The sequence below is a fragment of the Cucumis sativus genome, chromosome 6 (assembly GCF_000004075.3).
Source record: "Cucumis sativus cultivar 9930 chromosome 6, Cucumber_9930_V3, whole genome shotgun sequence".
Classification (NCBI taxonomy): domain Eukaryota; kingdom Viridiplantae; phylum Streptophyta; class Magnoliopsida; order Cucurbitales; family Cucurbitaceae; genus Cucumis; species Cucumis sativus.
Window position 1 is genome coordinate 20,443,412 of NC_026660.2, and position 20,218 is coordinate 20,463,629.

Here is a 20,218-nt window from a genome sequence, read left to right on the forward strand (position 1 = left end):
ATTTCACTGTTTAAATACTATCTTAATCATTATTTAACTTATAATTGTAAATAAATAATATATAAATTTATTGTTCAAATATATATCTTCATATAAGTAGTTTTATCTTAAACGATATTCGCAAATATAACAAAAGAAAAATTAAATTTATCATTTTGCAAATGTAGTTTTCACGTGATAGTTTGCTTACAAATTTGTAATTTACGTAATATTTACCGTAATTTACAAATATAGCAAAAAAAATCAATTTATCAAAATTTTGTTTTGTGATTTTAGTAAATATAATTTGAATATTAGCTTGCAATTTAGGAATATTTTGCTATCGTAATATTCTTTCACTATTTTCCCCATATTTTTCTTTGTTTTCTTTTGTCCAAAAAATCATTCTTCTTTACTTTATATATATATATATATATATATATATATATATATATATATATATATATATATATATATATATATATATATATATTCAAATAGTTATTTTTTTAAATAGTGAAAAAACTTTAAACAATTTAACAGAATATAGCAAAAATTCATCCAAATTATGGTAATCTTTTTAGAGTTTTGGTGTATAACCTTTTCATTTTGCAAATAATTTTTTATTTTATTTTTTAAAAATGACCCTATTTTCATCTATTATATCTATAATTTTGGATCTCTATATATTTGATTACAAAGAGTGAGAAGAGTGGTTTTTTTTTTTTTTAAAAAAATTAAAATATCAAATTTTATAATGTCACAAATTTAGATTAAATTTTGTTTATATTCTAATTCCGAGATCCGAATTTGCATCCACAAGACTTTTCCAATTTTCCGTAAAATTATAATATTCCCTTTTTTGTTAAGGTTTTTAATTGATTGATTAAATTAATATATTTTTATATTCATAAATTGACTGCGATTCTATTGCAACACGACATCATCACCATCTTTCCCGCTGTCTTCAACCACCGCTCTTACTATGGCCACCGCTACACGGCTGAGCAAGCTCGCCGTTGCCGCCGTAGCCACCGCAGTCGGTGGCTCTATCCTACTTCAACCTTCTCTCTCCTCCAATGACCGTGGCACCAGTGGTCACGCGCTTGATTCCTACAGAAACAAGATCAATGATCCGACTGCAGTCGTTCCACCGCGATCAGTCCAGGAGTCTGCTTTGATCGGAGCCAGTCCCGTCAATCCGCTTGACATTCTTGTCGTCGGCGGAGGCGCTACCGGTTGTGGAGTCGCTCTTGATGCCGTCACTCGAGGACTTCGCGTTGGTCTCGTCGAGCGCGAGGATTTCTCGTCCGGCACGTCTTCGCGCTCTACGAAGCTCATTCATGGAGGTACTTTGAATTTGAAGAGTTTTATATAATGTCATTGTTCGTTTATTGGTTCGTTCGCTGTATTATGAATGATACACTGAAATTCTGCTACTCGATTTCATAATTTTGGTTCCGATTTTTATGTTAATTTTAGATACAGATGGATTGATTGTCAATAAAATTGAATTGTTTTAGGTTTCTAGTTATTGGATGCTAAAATGCCTCGTATTCGTTCTCAGGCGTGCGGTATTTGGAGAAAGCAGTGTTCAATTTGGATTATAAGCAGCTTAAACTGGTGTTTCATGCGCTTGAGGAACGAAAACAGTTTATTGAAAATGCACCGCACTTATGCCATGCGTTGCCCTGCATGACACCTTGTTTTGACTGGTTCGAGGTCATCTACTATTGGATTGGGTTGAAGATGTACGATCTTGTTGCAGGGCGTCGTCTCTTGCACTTATCTCGGTACTATTCTGCTCAGGAGTCTGTGGAGCTCTTCCCTACCCTTGCTAGGAATGGTGGGGGCAGGAGTTTGAAAGGCACTGTGGTGTATTACGATGGGCAGATGAATGACTCGCGGGTCAATGTAGGGCTGGCTTGTACTGCCGCTCTCGCTGGCGCGGCGGTGCTTAACCATGCTGAAGTTGTGGGATTTTTGAAGGATGATGCTAGTGATCGAATTATTGGTGCTAGAATTCGTGACAAGTTGTCAGGTGCCAAAATACCCTCTTTTGCAATCTTCTATATCTGAATTGAATTGTTTTGGAAGACCTTTTTCAGTTAATTGTTATAGGGTATGTCATGTGGATGCTTAAAGTTTTACTGAATTTGGAATTTTCATGGCTCGTTCTCTCTCTATAAAGAAAAAGTTTATTCTCACTCTTTCCCTTCTTGGTTTTTGCTGTTTTGTGGCAATTACTGTTGTAGGATTGGACTTTAGTTGTGGGGTTTGGAAAAATTATCTTCTTTAACACATGGCTAGAACCTTCCAAACACTATCTTTTGTTGATCACTTGCTATATTGATTTAAGATCACTGCAATAACCTCCTGTTCGAATATGGAACTAGATTTTACATGGTTTTGTATTTGGCATAAATGGCATCAGTTGGAATTTACACAATTAATTATATATATCTGATCCTCTCTGACTATTTATGTGTACCAGGTAGAGAGTTTGATACCTATGCAAAGGTGATTGTCAATGCTGCTGGGCCATTTTGTGACTCAGTTAGAAAGATGGCTGATAAAGAGGCAGTGTCTATGATCTGTCCCAGCAGTGGTGTCCATATAGTTCTACCTGATTATTATTCTCCTGAAGGAATGGGTCTAATTGTTCCCAAGACTAAGGACGGGCGTGTTGTGTTTATGCTTCCATGGTTAGGACGAACAGTTGCTGGAACCACAGATTCCAACACGGGCATCACCATGCTTCCTGAGCCACATGAGGATGAAATTCAGTTTATACTGGATGCAATCTCTGATTACCTTAACGTGAAGGTATGTGGATTTTATATTTTAACCCAAAAAGGTATTTGATTTCTCATTAACACCTGTTTCTTTCTAGGTTTTGGTACAAAATTAAATGTTATCTTTTCTTTTCAACATAACTTGATCGTATGAATAGCTGTGATAAGATTTCAAACAGTTGAAATAACTCTTTCAATATTTTGTACAAGGGTGTCTTTGTTCTGCTTTGTGGTTAGAACAAGATGTCTTAGATTATTGTTTTATTTACCAATCCATTGAGGACTTTAGATGGTGGTCAGCGATATCATTTTGACTTCTGGTATAGTGATGCAGCAAAGAGGACTGTAGATTTGTTGGTCGGGATTATCTGATGGATAACTTATATATTATGCATACGTTTGAATGTTTAAGTCCTCATGACACCTCAATAGTTGTTGATGTTGTTTATTTAACTTCACTCTGACTTGCGCTTGATGAAAATTGTTTCCATTTTCCATTCTGGTAGCCTTCTTCAAGAGACCCAAACTCAATTCTCTTCCAAATTTTAGGTGAGGCGAACAGATGTTCTCTCAGCATGGAGTGGTATTCGTCCTTTGGCTATTGACCCATCAGCTCAAAATACAGAAAGCATCTCAAGAGATCATGTTGTATGTGAAGATTATCCCGGATTGGTCACAATTACCGGTGGGAAATGGACTACTTATCGGAGGTACTATTATCCTGGCTGCGATTATAATGCCTAGTGTACACGCTTGAGTATTGTTAATAATTGAAACGGAAACCTTAATGCATGTAGCAATTCTTCGATATTTCTTGCTGTATAGGCTGGCAGAAAGGAATTATTCTTAGTGAGCCTTACACCTGAGATGTCTTGCCACTCTTTTGTCTAAAGTAAACCACGTTACTGTGTTGTCAAACCTAACCAATCACCTAATTAGCTTCTATCTGTTATTTTTCATTTTAGCCTTTTACCTTTCTTCTGCATTCAATGTTTTTTACTCTTTCTTTTCACTCCGAGTATAGTTTTGATTGGAATTGGTTTCAGCATGGCGGAGGATGCTGTTAGTGCAGCTATCAAGTCTGGAAAGCTGAAACCGACAAATGAATGTGTAACTGACAAGCTGCAGCTTGCTGGTGGAGATGGATGGGAACCTGCATATTTCACTGTCTTAGCTCAACAATATTTGCGCATGAAGAAGACTCATAATGGTAAAGTTGTCCCTGGGGTTATGGACACTGCAGCTGCTAGACATTTATCTCAAGCGTATGGTGTTTTAGCTGAGAGAGTGGCCGCCATAGCCCAGGTTTGCATTTCTCTTGGTACCATTGCTTACCTTTTTTTGTTCTTTTTATTTATTTACTTCTTTTAGTTCTTATTTCACGTCTTGAAAGAGATCAATTACATTTGACTTTCCTTAATTCTGCATACTGGTGGGATAATCACATTGGGGTTGAATCACATTATCCACAACCCACAAATCACAAACCAATTCCCTCTGTATAGTTTTTTGTCAAAAAAAATCACATTAAGGTTGGATAGGCATTGGTCTTTGAATCCATCATAGGAATAGGGGTTATATGTGCAGGTCGCCATCATTAATTTCTCAGATCAGGCAATCTGCAGGATAGTAACGTGGTTTTAACCTCCAAATTGTTGTGGTGTTCCTCCTAGTCTCATGAATTAGATCCCTCCTTGAAGGCATCAATAGCGACCCCTAGGAACTTTATTCCTTAATCTAGAGTGAAAATAAAGGAAGTGTTGAAGATTAAAGTTGGTAATGGATCCCAATCCATTTCTGGTCAGATTGATGACCAACATTACAACCTTGAGCGATGAAATTTGGTGTTCTGTATCTTTATTAGTTAAGGATTGCCTGATCTGGCGGGAATCTTGAATTTGCTTGAATCGAGCTTTCTCACCTTCTTGATTGTGTTCAGTTCTGACCAGAGGTTTTAGGCATGGTGGAGTTTGATTCAAATGGGCTCACTTTACCTAAATTTTTCTTCTCCTTCCTTAACACCTAAGGAAATGGTGACGATGTTTCGTGGATGCAGTTATGATAGATTTTTGGAGGGAGAAAGTGCCCAAAAAGGTGAAAAGATTTTAGTAGGTCTCTTACTGAAGGAGACATGGTTAAAGAAAGGAACCCTATGTTTTCCCTTCCCCCAACCGGTGTAATCGTTGTAAAAGCAGCTATTTTGTTGCTTTCCAAATCCAATCCCAAGGCCTGATTTGATCTTGCGCAGTTAAGGTCTGGTTTCAACAAAAATGCTGGAGAAAATTATAGTTGAATTACCAGTACATCCACTTATTGATTTTTTGGTTTTAACTAAGAAAAATAGTTCTTAATAAGTGAATTTGGCTAAGAATTCAAATCTTTTCTTAGAAAAGATGTAAACCACCCAATGAGAAAACAAGCAAAATTTTTGAAAAAGTAAGGACCAAATTGTTATCAAAAGGAGTCCAAGTAGGAGATTTAACATAAATGGATCTGCTAAAGGTCTTTACATATTATAAAATGAACTTTTACCTTATAGAGACATATTTTTAGTCTAGATTGTCTGATAAGATTTCCAGAACTAATTTTTTTTCTTTTCAAATGTTAGAATGAGAGTTTGGGGAAGCGGTTAGCCCATGGCTACCCCTTCTTAGAGGCTGAAGTTGCATACTGTGCACGACACGAGTACTGTGAATCTGCAGTGGATTTCATTGCCAGAAGATCAAGACTTGCTTTCCTCGATACGGATGCTGCTAACCATGCGTTGCCACGAGTAATTGAGCTGTTGGCAGCTGAACATAAATGGGATAGGTCAAGACAGAAGCAAGAACTAGAGAAGGCCAAGAAATTTCTAGAAACTTTCAAGTCTTCAAAGAATGCTCAATTCCATGATGGAAAACACAACTAGTGAGTTCCTTCAATGCCCTTTTTATTTTGGTTAACTATTTCACTTTCATACTTATATTTTCATCTATCATGACTATGCTTTTGTTTGAATCCAAGGTTTCAAACCCAATCAATCAAGAAGAAATATTTTTCAAGAAAACTCAACTCTTTCAAACTAGAATCAAACAACCCATCAGGTGAAAATAAATTTACTTTGCATCTTGCCTTCAACTTGTAATTGCCCTAGGCTGATAGACATGGAGCAGCCAGCAGCCAGCAGCCAGCAGCTTACATATACCAAAAGAATAAATAACTCAAGATTGTTTTATATCCTTATATTCTCACCACAAGAAGATAAATGTCGTTTATATTATTTTGAAGATGCACTGTCTTCACTTGTTCATTTCTCTGCCCATTTTGTATAAACTTTTCTTTTTCTTCAGAATTTCCAGGTATAAATTATTGGAAATTGGGTTACTTTTTTAAGTTTATTTCTCCTACTTTGCTATTCTGATAGAAATTTGAACTCTTTTTTTCACTCTTAATAGAAGGATCATAACTCAATCTACTTTAGTTTGTATTCACATACATCGTGAATTATGTTTAGTTTTTTATGAAACATTGAAGGGCACGGCTAAATGCTTTTAAATGCCATCGATTGCCTTTTGAAACTTGAAAAATAAGTGGAGGATTTGATTCAGTGAGGAGTAAGAAAATTATGAAATTAAGGAAGGATAAACAATAAAACTATAAGAAAATATTTACTTCCAAATTCTGTCGATCATAACACTATTTGATCTATAGAAACATTAAAGTTAAAAGAAATTATCAAACATATTCCAAAAATAGGAAAGTGCATAATAATAAAATATAGATAATAAATTATTACAAAAATAAATAAATATGAATTTGTGAAAAAAACTTTTAAAGAAAATTAAGAATAACAACAAAAATTAAGAATAATAAATTATTACAAAATCATTAAGTTAAAAGTAATTAAGTATATAATAGTAAATATGAATTTGTGAAAAATAATATTAAAAAATCATTAAGTATATAATTGGTTAATAAATTATTAAAATTAAAAAATTATAATGATAAAGAAAGAAGGAGAGAGAATAAGAAGCGATGAAGTGGTGGTTAAAAAAATTAAATAAAAAAGGAATCCACTAAATGACAAAAAAAATAACCTCTTTTACCTAAATTGTTTTAAAACGACCCCTTAGTTTCCTACTTTTTCAAATCACCCGAGAATATCGAAATTGACTGTTGTTCAAGGAATTGATTGAAGAACTGAAGTTTTAAATTTCGCTCATTCCTTGTTTAGCCATATGACTTTATCGGTCACATAGCTATAAACATTGATTTTAGACTTTAAAAGTTCACACCTCTATTCCTTGTCCTAAAACTCCCCGATAGATATAGAAATTCTGAGAAGTAAAGAGTTGGAAACTCAAAAGACCCACGGTCTAAAGAGTTGATACAATATCAAATTGATGTTCGTTAGTAATTTGGATCCACCAACTCTTTGACGTGAATTTCACAACTTCTACTACTTCACAATTCTGTTAGCTAATCACATCGTAATAGAGTAGGTTTTTCTATAAAAAATAGAGAGAGAGAGAGGGAGAGACGGAGTAGGAAAAAGAAAAAGAGAGCCAAGGATAGGTTTACAATCCATATTCCAGGTATTTCAGATATCCAATAAGAACAAAATTTTGAGGATTGTTAAGAAAAAGAACAATTTAGGCTATGAAATGGAATTGTCTCATATCATTGATGGAGGACAAAAAATATCCGCCAATTTGGGTCAATGAAACCAATTTTGAGAGGAGATTTTCGTAACCTGTTCAAATACAACAATTACAAATCATATTATTCCCTTCCATTCTCCATGGTTGAAGAAAATCTTTCTTTTACTTTTTCTTGTTTCTTTTCCTTTTTTTTTTTTTCTTTAGCTCCCCTGGATGTTTATAAAAAGAAAGTTTTTTCATCCAGTCCAAAATGACAACTCAGAAACAAAATACTTCCGCCTTACTCTGTGACTCCTGAGAACATCAAACCTCGTCAAAATTAGATTTATGATGGAGCAGAAATGCTAAACCGAAAGCCAGTTTTTCCACGATCATGTTCTTGTTGCTTCAATATGTAGTAGAAGTTCCCCTGTTCATAGAACCAAACTAGAATAAGTAGCAAACAAAAATCAAATCTTAATGCAATCTACAATTGTTATCCCTTTCTTTCCGATCAATAGAAAAATTATGCGGAGGAAACAGCAAGCAAGCCATTATATAGGGATCCCCGTATGAAGCACGCCTTCAAAAACACAGATCAAACCCAGACCAACAAATTATGTGCCAAATTAATAGAAAACACAAACCGAGATCATGACTGACCTCTAGGCGGAAGAGTCTTGTTGGAACCACAACCCCAACTCCTACAGAGGTACGGAATGTTTCCATGAACTTCTGGAAAGAGAAACTGCGGAACTCGTTCTCCGTCAACTTTGCAAGGTTGCCTGCACCAGCAAAGATGTGTCCATGGATCCCATGTTCTCTTAACCAGCGAATTGGGAGGTCAAACGAAAGATCTGCAAAAGCAGTGACTGCAAGATCTCCTCCAACAAAATCCCTTCCAAGAGAATCATTGTTGTCATCCTTATTTTCATCTCTCACTTCGCGCCTTGGCTCAGTTGGCCCCATTCCACGCGTCTTAAATCCCCATACAGTTGTCGGGCCTCCAATGGTGCATACTGGAGAGAAATCACCACCTAAGAAAAAGCGTTCTGGAAGAGATGATGGCTTGTTCAGAAACCCGTTTCCCCAAGGAAAAACAACACCGGCAGAGACTCCAAAATTCATGGCAGCACGATCAAAGCCGAAAGGAATTGCATACCGTAGATCAAATTCCTGTTAAAGTTGGAAGCAGAAGGTTTTCCTCAAAATTGAAAGAAACAAATATCACACAGGACAACTATAAATGTTCGTCAACCAACTGTTAACTACACATAGGCTTGGAAAAATCTTTTGCTGTCACAGAGAGCCAAAAGGAAAAGAAGCAAACCTGACGAACAAATCGCAAGCTCCGGTGATCAGGTGCAAGACCACCAACTTGACTAGTAGAAACGAAAGCATATCCACGAGTCGGCCTCACTGCTGAATTCCTCTTGTCAACCTTAAAAGTATATTTTAGAGATGAAAGTAAACTATTTCCAAGTTGTCTCCTCACTGAATTAGACGCCATCTGCGAAGGGTCGGTTATAGTGCGCCATCCAAGGTTGTATCCCAAATCGTGATACTTTGTTGAATACAAACCAAGAGAAAGACCTAAAGACCGCTCTTTGTATGATGAGAACTCCAACCAATCTTGGGAAAGTAGGGATAGTCGTGCCACCAAAGGAGTCACCAATCGCTTCAGCCTAGGGAAATAAACACCGGCACTCACCTCAGATGTTTGATTAGGGCCATATGCCAAAGAGCCATCCCATAAATCTCCGTATCCAAGCCAATTTTTATACTTAACAGAACCTTCAAAAGTCCACGAACGAGCCTACAAAAGCATCATACCACTTCAAATTTTCTACTAGAAGTAGTAAGCCAACTAGTTCAAGCATGAGTTCCAATTAAACAATAAAATTTATCCTGGGAATCATAGTCTGGTTTGAACAGAGGAATCACATTAAAATCTAACCAGAGTTTATGAAATCAGAGTTGCCAATTGATAAGTAGTAAGCATTAAAATGTTCAAACATCCATATGTACGAGGTTTAGTGCCAGGAAGTATAACGTCCAAAGGCAAAAAAAAAGAGCACAAACAAAGGAAAGTTGATTCCAAATTACTAGGGACAGACGAGTGTGTTTTGGTTACACGCGGACAATAGCATAATCCTCTTTCCGACCTACTTTGATTCAAAACACTCCATAGAATACTTCACTCACATACTCCACTAAATAATGAATCAAACAGCCACCATTCCTCAGGCACAAAATGAGTATAAGATTACCAATAGTTAGGTTTGGCAATCAATTCTAATGAGTTTAACTCACACTTCTGGAAGAAATGTTTCTATTCGTAGTACTAAGCTACATGTTCATGCTCCCTAATAGTTCTAGTGAGTTTTTTTATGCACAGATAGTAGTACCAGGCTACAAAATACAGGGAGCTTGCGATCAACATTGTTTACTACCAGGAAAGCTCACTTTTAGATTCTAATTTGCAGCAACTCATTTCTGTCTTATACTAATGTAATTTGCATATCTGATGAAGGAACCACAAGAAGCACAAGCCACATAAAAAGATGTCAAACCATTTAGATTTAATGAGGTAGGCAACCATATAAAAGAACATCATTTCTTCCTTCGGCAATATCTTATCTATCAACAGGCCTTCGATTAACCCATTGGACACAAATATCTACACACATACATACAGAATAAAATCCTACCGCAGGTTTCGTGTAAGCACCGCATTCACCGGAGAGAGGGTTGCCTGTCTCCACGACCTCAATAACAACGTTTGCAGTACCAGGGAGCTCCGGCGGGCCTGAATCAAGTGTGATCTTGACAGAGTCGAAAATCTCCAGCCTCTGGAGCTTGGCATTGGCTACGCCTGCGGCCTCCAGCAATTCTTGCATCGTTGAAGCAGTCTTAATAGCCTCCACTTCAGCCTCGATTAGAGAATCCTTAGTCTTCGTGTTCCCCTTTATCAAAATATCATGAACCCGAAGTCTGACCTTCTCCTTCCTCATTCGTTCAACCAGATTCTCTAACTTAGACCTCTGAGCAAGCAACCTTGAAGCATCCGTAACAGGCTTCCCTTGCGGCAGTTCTTCATCATTGCCATCCTCATATTCCTCGTCTTCTTCGTCATCTTCAACATCCTCATCTTCTCCGTCACCATTTTCGAAATTGGAAGGTTCTCGCTCTACTTCCTCCTCAATCGAACTTTTTCCAACTTCCTCAGAGTTTGCCATTAACAATGATTTCCAATTGTTGAATGAACTCACTCGAAAATCGAAGATTCTGAAATGAAATCGATTCAAGCCAGTAGTAGTCTTATCGGCGATTGACGATAAATTCTGTTAAATACAGTGAAATTCTTCAGAAATGAAAGCATACAGTCCTAGTTTCAAAAACAACGACGCTTAATTTGCCATTTCCCTCATTGAACAGAATTCAAAAATAAACCAATGCCGCTTGCCCGAACCGTGATTGATTCATCGGATTCAAATCCATGGAGAAAATTATGGTTGATTGATCTGAATCCAAAAAGGGAAAAGAGAGATGGCTAGGGTTTGTGAATGGAACATGGGTATTCAGTACTGCTCGGACTCGTAGAAGAAAGCGCGCGTTTATCCCACGCGTTCAGAAAGAATAGTTGTTGGGGTTCGTTCGTGAGTAGAAGGTTTGGGCCTTCGAGTCTGCCCTCTCCCCGCTATGAATTTTACTATTCCTACTCATTAGTGGGTTTTTCTTTCTTTTTTAAAAAAATTGCGAATTTAGTGAAATTATAGTTTAGTTTCTTAATATTCTTTTAAATAACTAAAAATTTTCAAATATTTTATAAATATAATAAATATTCACCGTCTATAAACCAAAATATACTATTATCTATAATACTAAAACTCGCATATCGTGCATACATATATTACTATTGCACCCTGATATGTTGTTATATATTTTGTAAATATCGTGATCCATTTTACTATATTTAAAAATCAATAGTTAGTTTTAGGTTAAATTATAAAAATATATTTAACTTTAAACATCTTTAAAAATAACAAAATATTAATATTATTTATAAAAATCAACATAATTTATCAAACTCTTTCGAGTTTATTTGAATTTTTTTTTTGTTAAATTTTGTATGTATATATATTTTGCTATAATTCTCCTGAGTTCAAAATATTATTGTTATTAGTTTTAAAAGAAAATTGTTAGTGTTTTACTTAAATATATATATATAGCCCTAACTTTTAATCGTACCAACTGCATACTTTAAACCTAAAATTGTAAAATATTGTAAATGAAAAAAAATGTTAAATGTCTAAAATATATATATCAAAATTAAGAGTGTATTCTGATATAAAGTGTTAAATGTCCACAAAAATATATCAAAATTTAGAGTTTATTTTTATATAAGTTTTATTATGTGTTGTTTTCCGGTGAGATTAGTTTGTTTGGTTTATTTTTCAATTTGTGTTTGTATTTTGTTTGTACCTTCAATTTTTTCCCTCTTTTAGCACTACCATATCTTAAAAAAAAAAGCATAATATTTTACTAAAGTTTGAATTTGGTACTTACTTCTTTTTTTATTTGAACTATATTGATACAACCCTTTGAAATGTAACTTAACCACAAAAGTTTAAAGGTACAAGAATGATTGAGAATATTTATAAATATAAAGCATATGTAAGATTTCTATTTTTATCTATTGGGATTTGTAGTTGATAAAAAAAAAAAAAAAGTGAAATTATGAAAATGAATAAAAGATATTTTTTAAAATAAATAAATAAAGTAAGCTTAGCGTTAGCTCAAACGTCTTCGCTCTCCAATCGTATAAACACGAAAGCGAGTTCGCGAATTCAATAAACTGTTTCACAGAACAAGAATTTCCATTCAAGAAATGGTTTCATTAGCATCTTCTTCACTCTTACTTCTCTCAAAACCTTCGTTAATCTTCAACCCCATTCGCGCCATTCCTCGCATTTCATGTTCACTTTCATCCAATTCCAAACCCAACGCCTCCTCTTCATCTTCATCTTCATTGGAGTTCAACATCACATTCGCTCCCCCGAAACCCAAGCCCAAATCCGAAGTTGAAGACCCTTTTCAGTTCATCGATCGAAATTCCGGCGGTCAGCTCTTCATTCCGTGGATAGTTCGCGGCGAAGATGGGAACCTCAAGCTCCAGTCTCATCCTCCTACACGGTTCCTTCATTCCGTGTCGGAGGATGAAACCAAGCCCAAGAAGAAGAAGGTTTCTGCTGGTAAACCCATAACTGAACCCCCTAAGCATTCGAAGGCTGCGCGAAGGTTTTATAATGAGAACATTAGGGAGTCGTCGCAGCGTCTGAGTAAAGTTCTTGCTGCCGCTGGAGGTTGGTGCTTCTCTAACCAAAATGCTAATTCTGTTACTCTGCATTCCTTTCTGTGTTATGTGCTCTTTACTTGTTGGTGTTTAGTTCTTGGCGTGGTGGCTAGAAGTCCTGTTATTTTCGGAAACTATTTAGTTATGTCTACAACAGGTTTTGGCAATAGGATGGAAGCAATAAGTATCAATTTCTAGTTTAGTTAGTAGAATTTGTAAGTATAGTTGCAAAACGGTACTAATTTTGATTTACTTCGCATGAACCTCAAGTTATTTATTTCACGTGGATAGAAATAGAGAGATTGAACAAACTGAGCGGTTTCTACACTAGTGTTATGCGATATACTAGCCTAAATATGGTCTCACCAACAACACTATACTCCAAGAAAAAAGAATCAAAACAGCACAACGGACCCAGATTAACGAAGGCTCTAATCAATTGAGTAGAGGAAAATTTAATAGGAGCTTAAGCTCCTGTTGGAATGAAACTTATGTGATTCTTTCCTTAGGGCCGGATCCTTTTAATTCGTTCCGTTTCATTCTTTCATGAGTGGATATATTTTTTCAAGTCTTAACCAACTTGAAGGAGGGTCATATTGTTTTTTGAAACATTTTCTTTCATTGAGGAAGAATAAATGAATATAAGACATTAAAAAGAAGTGTGAGAGTAGTGAATTAGGTAAAGTAATTAGGAAGAATAAATGAATATAAGACATTAAAAAGAGTAGTGAATTAGGAAGAAAAACTCTACTAAAGAAAAATTTTCCAATTAGGTAAAGTAGTGTGAGAGTAACTTGAAGAAGGGACATGATTATCCGGATGACCACTAGTTAATCTATAATATATATCTTATTCAAATTGTATCTTAATCTTTTTCACAAGTACATTTTTCAATGAAAATTTTTCACTTTTTATTTATAAAGTTGTTGACATTTGGTTTATTCTCCACAAAGTTGAATTCATTGGATATTGTGAATGAGGTATTGCTTTTGCAAGAAACTTAGGTACTAGAGTGAGTAAATTTATCATCATATGAATTTGTTGGGCTTAGACTCTCTTATGTGTACAAGGTTCGGTATTTTCTGATTTTTGGTGATATTATTCATATGACAGCTCTTCCATCTTGAACCTTCTATTATTCTTGTTCTTGCAACATCTACTTATTTGTGGCCTTATTTTTTTCTCACCGTCTACGAATACTTTTTGATTTTGCATGTTTGGTAGTCTGTGATCTGTTATTTGCTTTTGGTTAGGTTTAAGGGAAATTCTTCTCTTTGAGTTCCATTTTCATTGTAAAACCACGAATGGCCAACTATGTAAATTGACACGTACTGTCAAAATGCGTTTGGCAAGTCATGGTAATAAGATCAATTGTTTATAAAATTAAATGTTGGAACATGTTGGATAATGTGTTTGGTAAAGCCATGGTGTACTCTCTCAAAGCTCCTTCTTCTCCGTTACTATTACTTTGTATTAGATCTTTTAATAGTCACGACCTAGTGAAGATTTCCGTTTTGAAAGTTAGTTCCGGATATATGAGGGTGCTAAGGGGTGTCAACCTAGTTGAGATGTTTGGGTGTGCTTGTTGATCCTCTATAAAAAGCTATTGTATAATCCTCTTGTAATATAAGTTTTAGTCTCATTTTCTCTTTTTAATAAAGAGACTTGTTTCTGTTAAAAAAAAAAAACATTTGGCCCGAGAGAAAGGAAGAGGTAGAGATATCTTGTGGAGGTCTGGACTACAACCTGGTTAATATTTGCTCCCCTTTTGGTATTAATTTTCAAAGTTCTATCTATCCTCTATCCATTCTCCCCAACAACTGGATCCTTTTTTACAGTGGTAGGCACTTAAGTTGGAATATTTCTGTAGAATACCTTGTTGTTTCTAGCTAGCCTCAACCCCTGTTAGGACGAGGGCCGCGGATGAAAATTCAGTTGTATACAATTTGGTCAAGCTTGTAAGGATAAATTATTATTATTATTATTATTATTTTTTTTGTGTTCTATTGTTTAGCATTGGACACGGTGTGTTCTGTTTCATCTTCCTCTGCAGTGTCATTATATATATATTAAAACAAAAATGAAAGAATACAGCGGCGTTAAAAAAAGCCCACAAAATGAAGTGGTTCTAGCTAAGTAAAATGTTTTCTAGAGAATAGTTAAAAAAAAAGCTTCAAGACAGAATACCCAAAGGGACCCTAAAAATCTCACCAAAGATCAAATCTCACAAGGGTACTTGTCCCTACTGCTAAACACTCTATCATTCCTCTCCCCCAATATCCCAAACAATTGCACACACCCCAACAAGCCAAAAAATACTCTCTCTAAAAGGCGGATGGAGGAGGAACTCCTCTATTGCTGCACAAACATCTCTCTGCCCAGCAATGTCCTGTTTACATTAATTACCATTATGCGCTCAAGATCTCATAGTTGGTATTATACTCCTCTTTTGTTTTTCAGTGGCATCAAGACGGAGTAGTGAAGAGCTTATATTTGGAGGCCGCGTTACTGTTAATGGTTCTGTTTGCAATACTCCTCAGGTTGTTTTTTATGTAATTTGGGTTGTATGGATTTTGTCTTAACTATGAAGGTATAAATGATTTCACCTTTCTGCAGACTCGGGTTGATCCTGCAAGAGACATTATTTACGTGAATGGTAATAGGCTTCCTAAGAAACTACCTCCAAAAGTTTATCTAGCTCTGAACAAGCCAAAAGGGTAGGTCACATATTCTCTAAGACCAATTTCCCTTTCCTATCCCTACCCCAAGCTTCTCTTGGGAACTTGGCTTTTATGTTCTTCCGTTTCTAATCTATAGAATGCGATGGCAGGTATATTTGTTCATCTGGGAAAAAAGAGTCAAAGTCTGTGATAAGTCTATTTGATGATTATTTGAAGAGTTGGGTATGTCAAACTCAAACCTACTGATCATACCGTTTTCAAGCAAAAGAGTGATAACCTTATGATCATTTTGATGCAATAAATATAGTTTGCAAGTTAATGAACTACAACTTTGTCTTTGCAGGATAAAACATATCCAGGGCAACCCAAACCACGGCTCTTTACAGTTGGCAGACTTGATGTTGCAACGACTGGGTTGATTATAGTGACAAATGATGGTATGATATACATACTCTCATGGTTGCCTCCTTATTTAGGATTGCTGTACAAAAGGTTTGGAGTTTAAAGGATAGATCTTGAACCCTTTGCAAAATTACCATTGATTTTCTTTTTCAGGAGATTTTGCTCAAGGTATCTCACATCCTTCATCTGGTTTATCGAAGGAGTAAGTGATTTAAATTTATTTCCATACACTTTCTAATGCTTTGTAAAGTTACCTACACAAGTAACTTCTGGCATTATTTCCAGGGAGTAATCTAGAGATAGACTGGCTTGAAAAAATCTTTGAAACTATAAACATCATATGAGGAATGATTGTGGGCTATGGCCTATAAGTCTGTCGTATTTATTGAATGAAAATTACTGGAACCTTTATTTACTGACCATTTCAGGGATGAGAAATATTGGACTGATCATCTTTTTTAGTTCTTTTTTCCCCATAAAATTTTGAATTAGAGCATTTTCTTTTTTATATTGTGCTTCCCAGTACATATAGCTTTTAAAATTTTGAATGTTGGATTTCTGAAAAATGAAAATGCAACATTTGCTCTTTATAATTGTAGATACATTGCAGCAATAGATGGCACTGTTAGTAAGCAGAACCTGATAGCAATTAGTGAGGGAACAATAATTGATGGCGTCCATTGCACACCGGATTCCGTGGAGTTGCTACCACGGCAGCCAGATATATCAAAGTCTCGTCTGCGTATCGTGGTGCTTTATCCATTCATATTATAGTTTTTAAATATCTATTCACTTTCAGTGCATTCATCACTTCTTGTTTGATCTAATTGGTCATGAAGTAATGATTATATACACCAACAAAGTCTGCTGCTTTTACCTTAATTGTTTTTCTTTATCTGTATTCTATTATTGTTGATGCTATACAGTAGTCTGTGGAGGAAAATGTATTAATACCATTTTTTCTGCATGCAGCGCTAGTCATGCATTAGCTCCCGACTAACTTATTGTGCTTTTGCAGGTACATGAAGGAAGGAACCATGAAGTTAGGGAACTCGTAAAAGCTGCTGGTTTAGAGGTTAGCATCTGTTCTGACCTTAGTAGACACTTGTCCATTGCTGTGAGGAAGAAGAAATGTTTCATTTTACTTTTTTCATAATACTTTCTTAACAATAACGATAACAATGGGGAAGAAGAAATGTTTCATTTTCTTTTTAGGGGCCTTGTTGTATCTTTTTGTTCTTGTTGGTACCTCTGCACTGTAGGCCTTTGTTATAGTTAGCTATAGTTCATGATAGATTTTTTTTGAACTTATAAATATAAACATGTATTTACCTACCTTGTGTGAGTTTTTTTCCTGCCATTTATTCATGATAGCCACACTATATACTCGGACGTAAGGAAACTGGGAATATGACATCAAGGGAGATATCTTTTTAGTGCCATTTTAACTACTTGTTCTATTGCTTGCGTTTGTCTGCTAGTTCTATTTGCATGTGTAATTTCTGGAATTTATTGAAACAGATCTATTCATTAAAGCGTGTAAGGATCGGAGGCTTCAGACTTCCATCAGATTTGGGGTAATTTCTTGTTGTGATCACCTTTGATTTATTTTTTATTTGTCAAACTTATTATTGCTTGGGAATGGGTTCAAAATCAGATTAGATGACTCACTTGCAACTCATTTTCACATAACAAAAACCAAATAATTAAGGCAAACAATTACTCCTATTTTTGCATGTAAGTATTCGGAAATGTTGGTGACTAGTATGTTTCTAGGAAAATTGCATTAGATGACAAAAAAAAAAGGAAAATTGGAATGGATAACCATTTCAGCAATAATAATTAAGGATATAGCAAAATTTAAAAAAAATTGCAAATATAGCAAAACTATCCCTGATAGATTTGTATCGCTGATACACTTCGTATGGTCTATCAGTGATAGACCAATATTTGCAACATGGTCTATTGTTGATAGACTTATATCAATGATAGAATTTGAAAAATTTTGCTATATTTGCAAATTTTTTAAAATGTTGCTATATAATTTAATTATTTTGAATCTAATTGCTAAATTTGCAACTACCAAAAAAAAAAAATATAGAAAAAAACAGCTCACAACACCTCTTTTTTGCATATTGCAAATTTGACAAATATGGCTAGTAATTGACGGTAATCATACTGTAATTTACTTTTAAATTTGCCAGTTTTGCAATTTAGAAAATGTAGGTGACATGGACTCTGTTATCATAATTTTTTTTGCTATTTTTGTAGACTCGTGTTTCAGCATGTTACTATGATTTGCTGTCAGAATACTAACCAAATAAAAACACCTTTTTCAACCGAACAACAAAAACACCTATTTCAACCGAACAACGAAGATTTTAAAAGTTTATTCTTGAAGATAAATTGAAAATAAAACAGTTTTAATACTTGAAATAAATTTTATCACAAATGATGATCAGGTGGATATAATTCATTCTCTCTGTCAATTCTTTCTTCAAGATTCCCTTTTTATCTTCGGCCACAACCCTCAAGACTGCAACATATTTTCATTTTTTGTACAGTTTCTCGAGGTGAAACTAGAAAGACTTTGAAGTTTTAGCTGCTTACTTGTGAACATGAGTGAGATAAATGTGTTGCCATGTAGATTTTTTAAAAATTTCTGCATTATTTCAGGCTTGGAAGTTACACTGAACTAAAGCAAAGTGAACTGAAGGCAATTGGTTGGAAAAGTTGAGTTTCTGATGATTACAGAGTCGTCCATAGTTGTTGAAGCTTGAATGTGGTAGGAATGATTTCAGACATACCACATGGAAGCCGAGTACTACTTCTCTAACTGCTGGGACAGTATATCAACATTTGAAGAGGTTGGATACCGTTTATTCCAGCTCACGCTTCACACCATGGCCACTGATTATTTACAATTATTCTTGGGTTGAAGATTTCAGTCAACATTGAAGGTGCAGGTTGTCAACCATCAAATTTTATAGATGATATGAATGACGTGCGATGCCATTCTATTATCCAATTATTTTCATCTCATTGTGTATTATACTGAACAGTAAAGGAACATACAGGTAGTTGCAATGGTGCCTTTTCTCTCACCTCATTGAAAGTGGGTGTGGAGGGTATTCTAACACCCGGCCTTAATCTTGTATTCATTACTCATATATGCCTTCACATTTAATTATATTCTTTTCTCAACTTTCTTTAGTCATCTTCTCCTGCTTACAAACTCTTCCAGCAGATTCTAGGATCAACATTGCGGACAGATGAGGTTTCTGTATGAAGCTCATAAAGCTTCGTTTAGCAAGGAAACATCTTATATGGATTGCAAGTTCAACATGCTTTGACTTTGAAAGCTCGTATGTTAGAAGGTAAGAGCCTTTACTGACAATATTCTTTCATTTTGTTCTTAACAAAAAAAAAAAAAAAAAAAACCCGTTCATTTTGTTGTTTTTATCTCTTGCATCTATCCCTATAGAATACAACATATGGTACAAATTTTCCTGGTCCCTATATGACTTTTGTCATCCTACGAGTCTTCTGACTAGTTTTATTTTCAATATATTTCGCTTCATTTGATTGAAACAAGATTTGCAGTACTGGATCAACGTTAAACTAGAAAACTGAAATAAGGATGATAGAAAAAAAAAATACTTGAACGGAATGGGGGATTGGAAAAAATTTCATTGATAAATAAAATATCCAGAAAGTCGGTGGACGATAAAAAATACAAGACGAGCCGATGTGCAACCCAATCAGTTGAAAAAAATACAAATGTACCACTACCATAGGGTGTACCAGGGCGACATAAAAGGATAGAAGAATAGATAGTTGTAAAACGGATTGACGTTGCAAGAAACCCACAAATAAGGGGAAAACTACACAAAGCAACAATCCCATACACTCCAAAAGCAGGAGAGGAATCAAGCCAAAAACACTCATAGGCAACCCATCACAGAGCCAAAAAGAGGAAGGGAGATATCACAGAGCTCTAGTAATGGCATTCAAACCGACAAAGAGACTCCTCTCGAAGCAAAGATTTAGCCGTTTAATCAAAATAGATCGAGCCCTCTAGCTTAACTTTTTATTCCGTCCAGCAATTCATTTTTTTAAGATCCATGTTCTTTCTAAAATAACTAGAGATCTGGGAACATGGATCTTGCTCTAATCCCACAAATTCAAGATCAGAACTGGCCCATTTCTTAGCTTAACTTTCTATTTAGTCCTGATAGCTTCAATTTTATTAAGATCTATGTAGTATTTGAAATAAGTTGAGATCTGGGAACATGGTTTTTGTCCAAATTCCAGCTTGCACCGACTACAAACAAAACTGCCATCCCATGTCAGCAGAATGAAGCAACAGAAAACAAACGGACAGCA

The 20,218-nt window shown here is 35.2% G+C and overlaps 3 protein-coding genes across 4 annotated transcripts; 2 read left to right on the forward strand and 1 right to left on the reverse strand.

Annotated features, from left to right (window-relative positions):
- The first annotated feature begins 894 nt into the window (after window positions 1-894).
- Window positions 895-6,180, forward strand: LOC101210759 (glycerol-3-phosphate dehydrogenase SDP6, mitochondrial). 2 transcript variants are annotated; one of them, XM_031888034.1, is made up of 7 exons: window positions 895-1,328; window positions 1,547-2,020; window positions 2,474-2,805; window positions 3,324-3,484; window positions 3,821-4,079; window positions 5,383-5,681; window positions 5,778-6,180. In XM_031888034.1, coding segments are annotated over exons 1-7 (1,890 nt in total). In that variant the 5' UTR covers window positions 895-964; the 3' UTR covers window positions 5,779-6,180. The 2 variants fall into 2 exon arrangements, with proteins under 2 accessions (XP_031743894.1, XP_031743895.1); XM_031888035.1 differs by lacking the exon at window positions 5,778-6,180 and having other exon boundaries at window positions 5,383-5,682.
- A 1,145-nt stretch (window positions 6,181-7,325) lies between these two features.
- Window positions 7,326-11,090, reverse strand: LOC101217973 (sorting and assembly machinery component 50 homolog). Its single transcript, XM_004140026.3, has 4 exons — window positions 10,105-11,090; window positions 8,724-9,209; window positions 8,057-8,569; window positions 7,326-7,823 (listed from the first exon to the last, which is right to left on the reverse strand). Exons 1-4 carry the CDS (start codon window positions 10,630-10,632, stop codon window positions 7,740-7,742), a joined length of 1,611 nt encoding a protein of 536 aa, XP_004140074.1. The 5' UTR covers window positions 10,633-11,090; the 3' UTR covers window positions 7,326-7,739.
- Window positions 11,091-12,195: 1,105 nt separating this feature from the next.
- On the forward strand, window positions 12,196-19,045 carry LOC101218211 (putative ribosomal large subunit pseudouridine synthase SVR1, chloroplastic). Its single transcript, XM_004140027.3, has 10 exons — window positions 12,196-12,759; window positions 15,210-15,289; window positions 15,366-15,466; window positions 15,580-15,652; window positions 15,774-15,867; window positions 15,986-16,034; window positions 16,432-16,582; window positions 16,851-16,907; window positions 17,354-17,409; window positions 18,509-19,045. Exons 1-10 carry the CDS (start codon window positions 12,285-12,287, stop codon window positions 18,567-18,569), a joined length of 1,197 nt encoding a protein of 398 aa, XP_004140075.1. The 5' UTR covers window positions 12,196-12,284; the 3' UTR covers window positions 18,570-19,045.
- Window positions 19,046-20,218: the final 1,173 nt, after the last annotated feature.